General features: G+C 55.2%; 1 protein-coding gene across 1 annotated transcript in view; it reads right to left on the bottom strand.

The window, feature by feature from the left end:
- The window catches only part of LOC106800309 (nuclear pore membrane glycoprotein 210-like), a 50,887-nt gene extending 38,577 nt beyond the window's left edge, over positions 1 to 12,310 (bottom strand). Inside the window, exon 1 of the mRNA XM_087431699.1 lies at positions 12,133 to 12,310. Coding sequence (XP_087287825.1) covers positions 12,133 to 12,243 — 111 coding nt within the window. The 5' untranslated portion in view covers positions 12,244 to 12,310. The remainder of the gene's footprint in view (positions 1 to 12,132) is intronic.
- Positions 12,311 to 14,051: the final 1,741 nt, after the last annotated feature.

Here is a 14,051-nt window from a genome sequence, read left to right as displayed (position 1 = left end):
TAAACCCTTAGCAAAGAAAGGGCATCACTTTTCAAACAAAGATTCTGTCTTTTTGACTTCGTTTTTGCAACATGAACACTTTTCTGAACTTGCTCTTGGTTATCAACTCTCCAGGCATCCCGCCCTGCACCATGTGCACAGGTGTGTACACACACACACACACCTCCAAGGGGCCTGGGGCCCCCACTGCAGCCCACCTGCCTCTCCCCTGCTGCACGCCCAGGTTTTCAAACCATCAAAAGGGTCCTGTCCTGCACAGGGACTGCTGCACAGGCTTTGGTTTCTCCTCCCCGGACGGCCCCTCCTCAAGACAGTCGTTGGCCTGCTCCTGCGCTCCACCCAGGCCTCTGCTCAAACGCCACCTCCTCAGAGGCCTTCTCTGACCCCCTCTGAGGCAGGACCCCCACCACTTGTTGCCTCCTTTCCCGGCTTGACCACCCTTCTCACCGCCTGCCGTCACTCTCTGTGTGCTCGTCTGTGCATTTGCTTCTCTGTCCCGCAACTAGAACGAAGCCGTCACTCGCTAGCTGTGTGACTTTAAGCAGGTTAACCTCTACAAGGCTCAGTCTCCCCATCCTGTGAAATGGGTGTAACGAGAACCCCTGCCTCATGGGGTCACCGTAGAGATTCAAGGGAGCGTGAACGAGGCCTGAGCATGCATCTAGCACAGGCTCACTCAATGGCCCTTGCTGTTATCAACTGTCATTATTATTAACTGTGAGCCCCATTTTATAGATGGGAAGCATGAAGCCCAGCAGAGCGAAGCAATTGGTCCAAGTTTACCCAGCTGCTGGGCCCAGGTCTGTTCTGACTCCCGACACCCTGTTCCTACCCACGTCTCAATGCCACAACCCCAAAACTCCGGTACAGGCAAAGCAGGTCCCTGTAAACCTTGCCAGAGGACTTTTTCATGACCCGCCCAAGGGAGAGATTGTTGGAAGGCACTGCACGTCCTATGATTAACAGCTGGAGAACTGTGAATTACCATCTTCACGTGTGGTTCTCTTCCCATTCGGGCATAAAAGTGTCACAGAATCCTGTGCCAGGGACGTAGGTTAATAATCAACACAGCTAACAAAGGACGCTCATAAAGCGCACAGGCTCCTCACTGGGTGTCGAAGCGCAGATACTCGAACAGACAAAGCCCAGAGAGGAGAGGGCCCACGCACCTCCGACGAGACCTTCTCCTCTCTGGGCCTCAGTTTCCCAGTCTGCAAAACAGGAGGGTGGCTCTGCTCATCAAGAGGCCTTGGCGCTGGCAGCCTACTTTCTAGGAGACGGAATCCACGCCCCTCTGCACAGGGAGGCTCGCACTCGGTCGGGGTCAAGAGAGAAGGTGGGGGCGGGTGGTGGGAGGCTAAGGCCCCACAGCGCCTGGCTGGCCCGGAGGCTCCACAGTCAAAGAGCGCAGCCTGTGCTGACATGGCCGGAGTGAAGGAACCAGGTGGGTCCTCAGACTCAGGTGCTGAGGGCTCCCAGAGAGGAGGTGGGACAAGGCACTCCAAGTTCCCGCAGCAGGAAAAGGCTGACGGCTAACTGGGGTGTTGACTGCGGAGGGAGCTGGGTAACCGGCAAGCAGAGCCCTCACAGTCCCGGCAGACAGAGGTCACATGTAAGTCGGGGGCAGGTCGAGCAGCGCCTGCGAGATCTGGAGAGGTCTTTTTCCACAGAATGGGGGGCGTCCTGCTCTCGTGCTTCCAGGACACGCCCGCTCCCCCCGCCCCCACCAGCAGCCGTGGTCTCACGTGTGGAGCTGACTTTGTGGTTCCGCTGACCTTCACCAGCTGCCCACTGCTAGACGGGCACAGCCAGCTCCCCACCCGGCACTCACAACCCTCTGTGATCTGACTACGGCCTCGGATCCCACCCGAGATACACCACTCTACTTCCAGCCTGCCTTCCTGCCTCCACGCCCTCCTCCAATTTCTGTGCTCATGGGTGACTGTCGCCCTTGGGGTCTTCATTCCCTCCACCATGCTCACTGCCTTGGAGTGTCTGCCATCCCCTGGACCAGCCGCCTCCCAGGGCAGTGCGGGATTTCTCCCCAGATCTCTGTCTCCCCAGCTGGGGCCTGGTACCAAGCAAGTGCCCAGGGACTGTCTGCAGAGTGAACTGACGGACAGACCAGCAAACACAGGTCATAGCAACGCCCGTTAGCTGCCTTTCCAGTTTCCACACTCCCCTCTTCCTTAGAGAAAGAACCCTCATTTTATTAGGGTGGTAAATTGTCCAGCTAAAATACTTCCCAGCCTCTCTTGCAGCTAGCTATGACCAACGGATTAAGTTCTGGCCAACGAGATGCAAGTGGAAACTGCTCTTTTAAACTGCTGACAAGGCTACTACAGGCAACTAACTCAGCTGAGAGGTGAGCTCTTGCCCCTCCTGGCTATGCAGAATGCAGATGTAATGGCTGGAGCTTCAGCTGGCATTTTAGACCACGAGGCAACCTCAAAGATGAAAGCCATCTTCTAGCATGATGAAGTGGAAAGACAGAAACCTGGATCTCTGACGACTATGGAGCTGCCAGATTGGCCCTGTGTGAGACCTCTTGTGTGAAAGAGAAATAAACTCTCTACTGGTTAAACCACTGTAATTTTCGGTTTTATTTCTTGCAAAGAAACCTGATGTTAACTGATCTCGACGCAGAAGAAAGATAAAAGGAGAAAAGACCCATATCCTTTTTCTATAATTTGTCCAGTCAGGAAGCCACCTGGATGGGGGACACGCCCACTTTATCTTCACCCTTAATCCCACCTTGGGACAGTGAGCCGGCTGATGCTCCAGCCAGACACCCAGATAATCAGGCCGTCTGGTCATCCAGAGCAAGCAGCCCGGAAGGGCCCTGGAGAACCTCCTCCCAGGATCCTGGTGAAACACTCCACCTCGTGGAAGGCTGTGGCAGGGCTTCCTCAAGAACGACTGCTGCCATCTTAGGGATTTCAGTGCTCCCTAACTCTGCTCCCTGAGCCCTCTCTCCCCCTAGTTTTAAACTGCTGCCCTCCCCCCACATCCCCCTTTCACACCTCACTCTGGACATGGCACGCAAATACAAAACACACTACTGACTGGCTTATTGACTGTCTGTCTCCACCTCTGTCTCTGCCACAACATCAGCTCATGAGGACAAGGGTTTCTAGGTGTTTTTGCACTACTGTGTCCCTAAGATTTAGAGCAGGGACTGGCACCGAGTATGTATTCATATATATTTTGGTCTGGGGGGCCAGGTTTCAGTCCTGGCTTGGTAACCCTGGGTGCATTTCCCCACTCATTCATTCTAAATAAAACCACCCTTCTCAAAAATTAAAAACAGAATTACCATATGATCCAGCAATTCCACTTCTGGGTATTTATCCCAAGGAAATGAAAGCACTAACTCAAAAAGATATCTGCACCCCCATGCTCATGACAGCGTTATTTACAACAGCCGAGACGTAGAAACATCCTAAGTGTGCATCAACAGATGAATGGATAAAGAAAATGTGCTAGACACACACACACACAATGGAATACTATTTAGCCACAAAAAAGAAGGAATCCTGCCATTTGCAACATGGATGAATCTTGAAGACATTATGTCAAGTGAAATAAGTTGGACAGAGAAAGACAAATACTGCACAATCTCACTCATATGGAGAATCTAAAAAAACATAAACTCATAGATACAGAGCACAGATTGGTGGTTGTCAGAGGTGGGGGGTGGGGGGTAGGGAAAATTGGTGAAGAGAGTCAAAAGGCGCAAACTTCCAGTTATAGAATAAACAAGCCCTGGGGATGTAATGTACAGCACGGTGGCTATAGTTAATAATACTGTATTGTATATTTGAAAGTTGCTAAGAGAGTAGATCTTACAAGTTCTCATCGCAAGAGAAAAAAATTGTAACTGTGTATGGTGATAGGTGTTCATCAGACTTACTGTGGTGATCATTTTGCACTATATACAAATATCAAATCATTATGTTGCACACCAGAAACTAATATAATGTTGTATGTCAACATTAGAAAAACAATAGAAAAAGCAAAACCACCCTTAGTTGTTGTCTGCTCTGCATCAGGCCCTATGCCCAGGGCTAGGGGTTCAGAGAGGAAACATCCTACGGTCACCGGGCTCGCCTCTGATGGTGGGAGGGAGAAGGAAGCACGCTGTGACGCACCAGGGGAGCAGAGCCGTCCTGGAGATTGATGCTGGCGTCCAGGAACTGCACGTGTGGACGGGCCCTGCCTCCCCCAGGACAGCCCTCCCACCTCCCCTGAAGGAGGAGTCGACTTACCGTCTCCAGGCCTCCTGCGTGAGGGGCAGGGCTCAAGAGAGCAAGTAATAATTGCACTCACCCTCCTGCTGCGAGGCAGCCCGTGTGGGGAGCCTTCGCAACCACCCAGCTCTGCTTTATTCGTATTTTCATAACTAACCCTTACTGAGCACGCACTACCTCCAGGCTCTGTTCTCAGCCCATTTCATTCATTAGCTCAGCTAATGTCCTGCTCCCTGTGGAGAGCACGCCCTCCACACGGATGTGCGCCATCAGGGAAGCTCTGCTCCTTCTACAGACCTCCTGATTTCAGCTCCGAAAGCAGAGGCAGACGGAGCTGCTCCAAAAGCTATTTTGAACAACCAGGGTTTTAAGTTTGCTGGAGCAAAGACATTTGCGGGAGCAAAGGAGTAATTCGCATCAGGAAAGGGGCGGGAGGGCAGGGCCCCAGCTCACCTTGAGGGGCAGGTAGGCAGCGATGGTGATGCTGGCGCTCAGGTGGACGTGGCCGTGCGTGTAGCTCACGAGGAGCGCCGTGTACCCCTGGGCCTCAGCTCGCACTCTGACCCCACTGCAGTGCTCAGGGCCCGGCTGCAGCCGCCCTGCAGGAAGAGGAGAACCAGACGGTCACCATGAACTTGACTCTGCCGGGGACGACGGGACAGGCTGACAGCCCCTTTCATCCTGGGCTTGACATGCAACCTAATTTTTTTTGACTTAAAAATTTTAATTCCCATAAACAGTACACAATTCACAATGATGTTTTTTCCTACAAACTGAACACACCCTGTATCCAGGACTGGGATCAAAAAACAGTATGATGTGCACCCTCGAACCTCCCTTGGACCCTTTCCGACATCAGTCCCCCGCCCTGCGAGGGAAAACCCGTCAGCTTCCTTCTAACAGCACAGCTCCATTCTGCTGCTGCCGTATTTCACACGAAGGCCATCGCTCAGCGTAAACCCTGTGTGTCTGCCCCCTTCAGCTCAACACTGGTGATGACATCCCTCCTTAGTTTTCGCACATTGTACATCTTTTATCGACACTTGTGTATCTACTTCGCCGTGTGCGCAGACAGCAGTTGAATTCTCCAGGCGACTGCGAACACGGGGCAGTTTCCAGCGCGGAGCTCTGACGCACACACTGCTATGAACCCTTGTGCGCTTCCTGTGGGGGACACATCTTTGGGCCTCCTGTCGGCTGTACCCCAGGAGAGCATGCTCACCTCCAGTCCGTACTGGGAGGAGCGTGCGCACGCTCAGCTCTCGTCATTACTGTCGGATATTCTTCCCAAAATGGGTGCATCCGGTTACACAGCCGGCAGCGGCCGTGCTGCAACCTGCCAATACTTGGTATTTTCCGCCTTTTTTAAAAAAGCCATTCTAGTGGCAGTGTGGCGGAATTTTATTGTTTTCTTTCCAAACATTTAGAAAAAATATACTGTGAAATCCCACATTCCCATCCCCAAGATTTGATAATTAACATTTTGCTCTGTTTCTCTCACTGCATTATCTGTCCATCCCCCCACCCATCCATCCATCAATGTTTTTGTTTTTTTTAATTGATGTTTTAATGGTTTTTAACATTGTGAAATTTCGGTTGTGCATTTTTGTTTGTCCATCACCATACATATGACTCCCTTCACCCCTTTCCCACCTCCCACCCCCACTGCCCCTGGTAACCACACTACAGTTTTCTCTGTCCATGTGTTGGTTTATATTTCACATATGAGTGAGAGCATACAGTGTTTGTCTTTCTCTTTCTGGCTTATTTCACTTAACATAATACCCCCCAGGTCTATCCCTGTTGTTGCAAACGGGACGATTTTGTCTTTTTTTTATGGCTGAGTAGTATTCCATTGTATATATATACCAAATTTTCTTAATCCAATCATCAGTCGAGGCACACTTAGGTTGCTTCCACTTCTTGGCTATGGTGAATAATGCTGCAATGAGCATAGGGGTGCCATCAATGTTTTTTAATGCAACTAAAAGTAAGTTGCAGGCATCAGTACACTTCATTTGAAATGTTTTAGCATACGCATAATTATCCATAGTTCAATGTTTCTTTATGGCTCTTTTATTCTGAAGGTCAAATTTACACACAGTGAAATGCACAGATCTTTTTTTTTTTTTTTTTAAAGATTTTATTTATTTATTTTTCCCCCAAAGCCCCAGTACATAGTTGTCTGTCATAGCTGCACATCCTTCTAGTTGCTGTATGTGGGACGCGGCCTCAGCATGGCTGGAGGAGTGGTGCCTCAGTGCGCACCCGGGATCCGAACCCGGGCCGCCGGCAGCGAAGCGCACGCACTTAACCGCTAAGCCACGGGGCCGGCCCTGAAATGCACAGATCTTAAGCGGACCCCACCACGAGGTACAACAAAGGCATCCACCTGTGAAACCCAAGCCCCTACCAAGAGGCAGAACCAACCCGCCCCTCACACTTAGCCGCCAGCTCCTTCCCAGCCAGGCCCCACCCACCCTGCCCGGGAGGCATCACTATGGCATTGTGACTTTTTCCACCAGTGTTCAGTTTTTTTTAAAAATAATACTTCTATTGAAACATAACTCACATACCTCAGCATCACCCATTTAAAGTACACACAGAATTCCGTGGTTTTTAACATATTCACAGAGTTGTGCAACCACAACTATGACCGCTGATTTTAGAACATTTCATCCTCCAGAAAGAAGCCCTGCATCCAGGACCCCTCAGTCCACACCCCCACCCCGGCCCCAGGCCCCGGCAGCTGATTTTAGAACATTTCACCCCCCAGAAAGAAGCCCTGCATCCAGGACGGCTCACTATCCCCCTACTCCCAGGCCCCGACCGCCACCACTCCACGCCCGCTCTCAGCGCAGATCCGTTTGGCTCCCACTTCACATCACAAAGCGCACTGTGTCTGGCCTGTTCCACGCGACAGGTTTGGAAATTCGTCTCTGCTGTTGCAAGATCAGTAGCCGGCGCCTTGTTACTGAGAAGGATGCCACGCGCGGGCGCACCGCTGGTTCATCCACTCTCCAGCGGACGGCACCTGGGTCGGCTCCAGGTCGGGGCGGCCAGCAACGGCCGCTGTGGACGTTCGTGGACAATCCCCCCACGCGCAGCCCACGTTCCACTCTGACTCAGGACACACCTCGGCACGTGCTCCTCTGCCAACGGCCTCCAGGAAGGGTGGCCACAGCGTCCAGGGCAGAGCCCAGGAGCTCCTGAGAACTGCCACTCTGCCAAACAGGCCTGTTTGTGTCCACAGTGACAGAGACAAGAAGAGGGACATGTGAAGCCTATGGACCCTGCTGGCTTCCAGCCGGGAACAGAGCCAGGGCAAACGCTTTCCTAGACACGGCCCTGAACCACGAGACAGGGAGCCGGGCCCTCTGCGCAGCCGGGAAGAGGTGCTGGAGAGCTGGCGCCCGTGGCGCACACTCTGGCTCTGAGGGCACCACAGAGAAGCTTCCTGAAGCACGAAGCCATCCCCTGCCACACGCCTGCTTGGCGTGAAAACTCAGAGCTCCCTGCCTACCAGGCTCTCCCACCACCCGGCATTCCCTGGGGAGGGCAGGCTCACCAGCACTGACCCGGGCCAGAACTTCAAGCAAGCCACACCCTTTCTTGTCGCCAGGCTCTGACACACTCCTCCCGCTCCTTGGAACACTCTTCCCCCATGTTCTCCCCATCTCATCCTTCATGTCTCTGCTATCACCTCCTCTGAGCAGCCTTCCCAGATACCCCCAAGCTCGCTTGGACACCCGACTTCTGTACATTTCTTCTGGGGAACACGGTTGGGCATGTCTGCTGGGCACACACCCAGGAGGGGAACTGTACCAAGGTCCCTGCGCTTACCCGCTGGTGCGCTCCGGCCCAGACCCCGTAACTCCTGTTGAACCGCCTGTCTTGCCAGGCTGTAAGGGGCGTGACGGTGAGACGACGTCTCGTGTCTACCAGGGAACCCGCGGAGCACGGCACTTAGCAGGCGCTCAGTGAACAGGCTGCGGAAAACCAGTCGGGTCGGCACGCGGAGAAAGGGCCAGGGCGAAGCAAGAGCTGAGGTGTGGCCGCCCTCCGGGCAGGCGGTCTGGCCAAGTCTGAACGCTGGGGGTTCCATGGAGGGGTTCCCTCTCACGCTTACATGCCAAGGGGCTTTCAAGGGGGTTTCCATGGTGAGGAGGCAGGAACGTGAGCCCAGCAGCCACGTCCAGCAGGAAGAGGGTGGAGCCCCCACTGCCCAGAGGGTGCTGGGGGAGGGCCCCGGCGCAGCTCCCGCCCAGGGACCGGGACAAGTCCCATCCCGTGTGCTCCCACCTCGGGCAAGCTCAGGCACGCGCTCGGGGGAGACGGGACTGTCAGCCTAAGGGGGGGAGCGCACCTGCCCCATGTGTCTGCTCGCGCGCCTCCTGTGCCCCACCAGGGCAGGTGGCACGCAGTCTGCTGACCCCGCCTGGTCTCACTCCAGGGATTTCCATGAGCCAGTGTCTCTCTACCCTGACCAGGCTGCAGGCCGGAAGACACAGATTGTTCATACAGCCTGGGCCCTGCACACAGCCTTCACAAAGCCACATACGCTCCGCACTGGGTGTCATTTAAGTAGCTTTCCAAGGGAAATTTTGGTGCCACGAGACATCTGTCTTGGCTGCTTTTTCAGAACCAAACTCCTTGAAAAATGACCGTGCACTGGGCTAAGGGACATTCGTTTGTAGCCCACACAGCTGGCGAGCAGCTGGTATCCCCATTTTATACATGGACAAGCCCAGGCTCAGAGAGGTTGGGCAACCTGCCCGACATCACACAGCCAATACATGGAGGAAGCGGTGCTCAGACCCACGACGGTGGAATTCCAAACCCTGTCCTCTATTCCCGGGACCTTCTGGACGCTGACCGGTGCCTAGGCTGCAGACTCCCCAGGACACATGTGGGGGCGGTGCATGGGGAGCGGGCTCCTCTCCTGCCACCAGCAGGCCTCTCTCTCCCTTGCGTTCGTCTTCCTCCATCCGTAATGGTTGCCTTGCTGCGACACTTAAGATCTCAACAGCTCAGTTTCTCCTGGACGGTCAGAGGACACAGCAGTGCCCTCCAGGGAGGGACGTGGATGCAGTTTGCTTGGTGATGTTTCAGAGATGTCCCTTCCGTCCCCTGCGCAGTTCACGCTCAAACAGCTCCACGAGTAACACGACGCCAGCGGTGGTGTGGAAATGCTGGCACCACGGGCGATCCTACGAACACCTCTGCTAACCAGGCTTCCCAAACCCCACCAGGTTCATGCCGTCACTCCTTTGCTCCAAAACCGTCAGCGCTCCCCACTGCCTGGACACTGACGTCCAAGCCCCCCGAAGCGTCCACAACTCACGGTTCAACAGGTTCCGCTGTTCCGGGCCCACTGTGTGTGCCCACACCCCCGGACGTGCCCCTCCAGGCCCCGGTCCAGGAGCCCCCGCCCACTGAGCACCGGTCCCTGTGCTTCTAACCCCCGCCCGAACCTTACTCCTCCCTCAGTGCCTCCTCAGTCCTCAGGTTTCTTCATCTGCAAATTGGAGATGAATTCCCCCGCTGGCCCTGGGCCGACTCCCCTGGCTGGCCCCACTTCTCGGGGGACTGAGGCCCCAGGGTCAGGGTCAGACATACCCAGATCTGCATCCCAGCCCGCCCTGTGCCCTTGCGTGGCTTTGGGCAGCTACACAGCCTCGGTCTCTTCGCCTGATGCGTGGCCAACCACAGCTCCTCCTCCCCCGGTGGTGACATGCAGTGAGGTCACACACACAAAGAGCTTCGCCTGCACCTGGCAGGGGTGACACTCGATAAACCAACTACCACCATCACCACCGACATCACCACCAAAACCTGCAAGGGTGCTGATGAGAAAAGATAATGGGCACGTCTTCAGTGGCTCAGGATGGGTGGGCCTTGCACGTCACAGAGGTGGCACAATCCTGTCACTAGCCACAACCCCCACTGACAGCGTATTTGGAACACCCACTGCACTCCTGCATCGCAATGGGCATTGTGACACGTAGTCTACAGGATGACACCCATTTTAGAGACGTGAAGACTGAGGCTCACGGACCCAAGTGATTTGCCAAAGGTTACACGGAAGGTAAGATCCAGACCAGACCGCTGCTGATGGTGGACAAGGGGACAAATGCCGTTCCTCTGCTGTGAGCCCTGCTGCCTCCAGCCCTCCATTCAGGACTCTGGGGCGCCCGGGCTGAGAACCAGGCAGCCCAGCCCTGGTCCTGCTGACTGGCCCGTGCTCATCAGGGCTGGTTTACCTGGGAGCGGCTGGAACACACCCTGGGTCTCCACCTCAACCACCAAGTCGAAGTGGGAGCAGTCGCTCAGGGTGACCGCCTCGCCCGCCCCACCGGGCATGAGGCCGTCGATCCTCAGGGGCAGCTCCAGGGCCTGGCCCACTCGTGCCTCCACCCGGCACGGGGCAAACTCCATGCTGCGGGGCTCGATCACGTACACCTGGAAAACAGGGGAGGGCGGGGTCATTGGCCTCCAGGGGAGAAGAAGGGCCCGCTGCTCGGAGTTACTAAGAGCTGCTGCTTGCGGGGCGCTAAGGACGTGTCGCGGGAAGACTGAGCTTGGGGGTATGACAGTGTGTGCTGCGGACTGGGGTGACCATCAGGGACAGCACTGTCAGGGAAAGCCTCTCTGAGAAAGTGACACAGCAGCTCAGACCTGAGAGCCATGTCGAAGGCAGCCACACAAAGGTCTGAGGGAAAAACACTCTGGGAAGAAGAGATGGTCCATGCCAAGGTCCTGAGGCACGTACCGGCAATGTTGGGGCACTACAAAGAAGGCCAGCGTTCGGGGTGAGAGGCAGGCACTGTCAACAACAGCTAACACTTACATAACACAAAACGCCACGCTCCACGTCCTGTTCTAAGAACATCGCTAACTCACTCAACCCTCTCAGCCTCCTTGTTCAGAAGGCTCTACTACCAACCTCGTTACCTGACGGAGACCCCGACCCGAGGGGGTAAGGAACTCGCCTGAGCTGGAGACGGTGGAGTCTGGACCAGGCAGTCCGGCCCCAGAAACCAGGTTCTTACCGCCACACACACTGCCCCTCGAGGGACTGTCCTCAGGCTTTGGGCTGAGCAGCCGTGAAAGGCGGCACGTTTACTGCGACAAGAAGCTTGGGAGGGGGAGGGGCCAGGCGGTCACAGTTTATCCGAATATTTGACAATTATGCTGTAGCTAAAGGGTCTCGGCTACGACCCTCCTTATACGACAATCAGATTCATCTTTAGCTAGGGCAGTGTGTGTCTATGCGGACCGCAATGAAAGACTAGAACAACCTGTCCATGGACGCCCAAAAGCTGTGAGAGAAGGTTGGGACTGGACACACTACGTACGGAGCTTCCATCTCTGCCCTGAATGAAGTCATAGATGGGTGAGGTCAGGGTCAGGAGGCCCCCAGGCGGGGCTGCAGAGGCTCAGCGGCAGGTGACCACTCCCACCCACGCCTCTGCTAAGGGAGCTGGTCCCACATCACTGACGGTCAAAAGCCAGGTGTGGGGCCCGGGCAGGGAACTCCTGACGTGGCATCTGAACAGGAGTCTGAGGAAAGGAGTCGGGGCCGGGGTTCCTGGAGTCTGGGGGCTTCCCTTTCACCGTGAATTGACAACCCAGCACTCGGTGGCCCCAGCCCCTGCCTGGTATGGGATGTCACGTCCATCTCCTGACGTGGCCGTGAGCTCCTCAGGGGCCAGGCTGGGGCCAGACCCCCACCCCCTCGCCCGCAAACGCCAGCACCAACACCAAGCACAAGACAAACGGCTAAAGGGTGTTTCTGAATGACGCCTGAGGGCCAGTTAAGAGGGGCGGATAGAGACCACCACGCGAGCCTCACCCGGGCTGTCCTGGCCCCAGGTCTCACCTTCATCTCCCCAAAATGTAGCGGGTTCTGCACGTCACGAGGCTGGATCACACTGAGTCCAGCATCACTGCCTGTGGTCATCACGCCCTTGACAGTGACCATGGCAACCATGTAGCTTGAGGAAGACCAGCTGACCTTCCCACTCCCGCCGTGGGCCTGGGGAGGAAAAGCATCATCGGATCAGCCGCCCTGCCTCTCTCTCTCTGTTTCTCTCACACACACACACACCCTCACACTCTCTCTCACACTCACGGTCAGCATCCCCTCACCGCAGGGAAAAACGGGGCATCGGCCAACATGTGGCTGGAGGATGCCTCTCCCCTCGCTCCCTCCGCCTTGGCTTGTTTCTGGTCCTCATGTTCTGGGGACCTTGTGGCTGACACACACATGTATGCACACGCCCAGGACAGTGGCCCCACCACCCAAGGGCACCTCTCAGAGCTCAGGCTGGCATGGAAGGTCCTTGCCATGGAGCCAGGTGCAGGACGCTGCTTCCCTGCGCAGACACCATGCTCCCTCCCGGGACACACGCCTGCCTTCTCCGAGTCCTCTGCCATGAAGTAAATGACCGTCCAGCAGCTTCCCAGGGCAGGGGCCACCACCCCAGGACCCGAGAGGGACCAGGAAGGTGACACACCTGAGTGACTGGGCAGCGGGTCTCAGTGCACACACAGGACACCTGCCATCACTGCCAGCGAGACAGCAGGGACCGACGGGGCCTGTGTGGCCACAGGGCTCGAGCCCCGAGGGGACTCAGTCCCTGCCGACTGACGCCAGGTGGGCACGTGAGCATCAAAGACCAAGAGCACCTGGTATGTGACAGGGCTGGGGACATCTTCCTCTCAACTTCACACTTTTCTCTAAGTACATTTACACTGCTTTCTGAAAACAATATTCATTCACAAAAAAGAATCCATGTGGAAGTTAAATCTGTGTTGCAAATTTTTAAATTTTTATTGTGCTTTCTTTTTTGTTTTTCAGGGTTTTTTTCTGATTACCAAAATACACTGCTGTGATAGAAAGCTCAGAAAATACAGAAAGCATAGACTCTTGCTTTAAATTCTCTCTGACTACTAGAAGGTAATATTAAAAGGAAGAGAATGGACCAAAAGCCCCAATCCCAAGGAAACACCCAAAGGAACGCACCCAGACAAGGGGTCTCCCAGTTACCTTTATTGCACCCGTCTTTGGTTGCCACGGAAATGTCAAGATGCTGGGATAGAGGGTGATGGGGACGTGAATTTCCACCTCCTGCTGGTTCCACACAGGCACCTGTAACATGTGGACCCCTCCATCCTACAAGGGGGTGAGAGCACCGCATGTTACCATGATTACCAGGTCTTCAGCTGTTTTCCCAGTCAGGCAGACCCCCGCCCCTTCCTGGGGATTGGGTCACAAAGGTAGACTTTGTGATTGTGGGGGAGGAGGAAGGAAGACACCAGATACCCTGCAGCCTTCCCCGTCTCCATGGAGATGGCTTCCTTTTTTTTTGTTTTTTGTGAGGAAGATCAGCCCTGAGCTAACATCTGCCAATCCTCCTCTTTTTGCTGAGGAAGACTGGCCGTGGGCTAACATCCGTGCCCATCTTCCTCCACTTTACATGGGACGCCGCCACAGCATGGCTTGCCAAGTGGTGCATCGGTGCGCGTCCGGGATCCGAACCGGCGAACCCCAGGCTGCTGCAGCACAGCGAGTGCACTTACCCGCTGGCGCCACTGGGCCGGCCCCTGGAGACAGCTTTCCATGGCTCTGTAACAGCCACTCAAGTAAACGCTGCTTGACTTCATCCTCACGGCACCCCTGACAGAATGGATGTGGTCAAACCCACTTTCAGATGGGGAAACTGAGGCACGGAGCACTAAGCAACTTGCCCAAAGACCCCAGAGCTGAAGTGGTGGATAGTGGCAGGAATCGCTGCC

Source organism: Ceratotherium simum, chromosome 5, assembly GCF_057802395.1.
Source record: "Ceratotherium simum simum isolate JZ-2026a chromosome 5, ASM5780239v1, whole genome shotgun sequence".
Classification (NCBI taxonomy): Eukaryota; Metazoa; Chordata; class Mammalia; order Perissodactyla; family Rhinocerotidae; genus Ceratotherium; species Ceratotherium simum.
The sequence above is the reverse complement of the archived record's forward strand: the minus strand, read 5'-3'. Positions and strand labels throughout refer to the sequence as shown.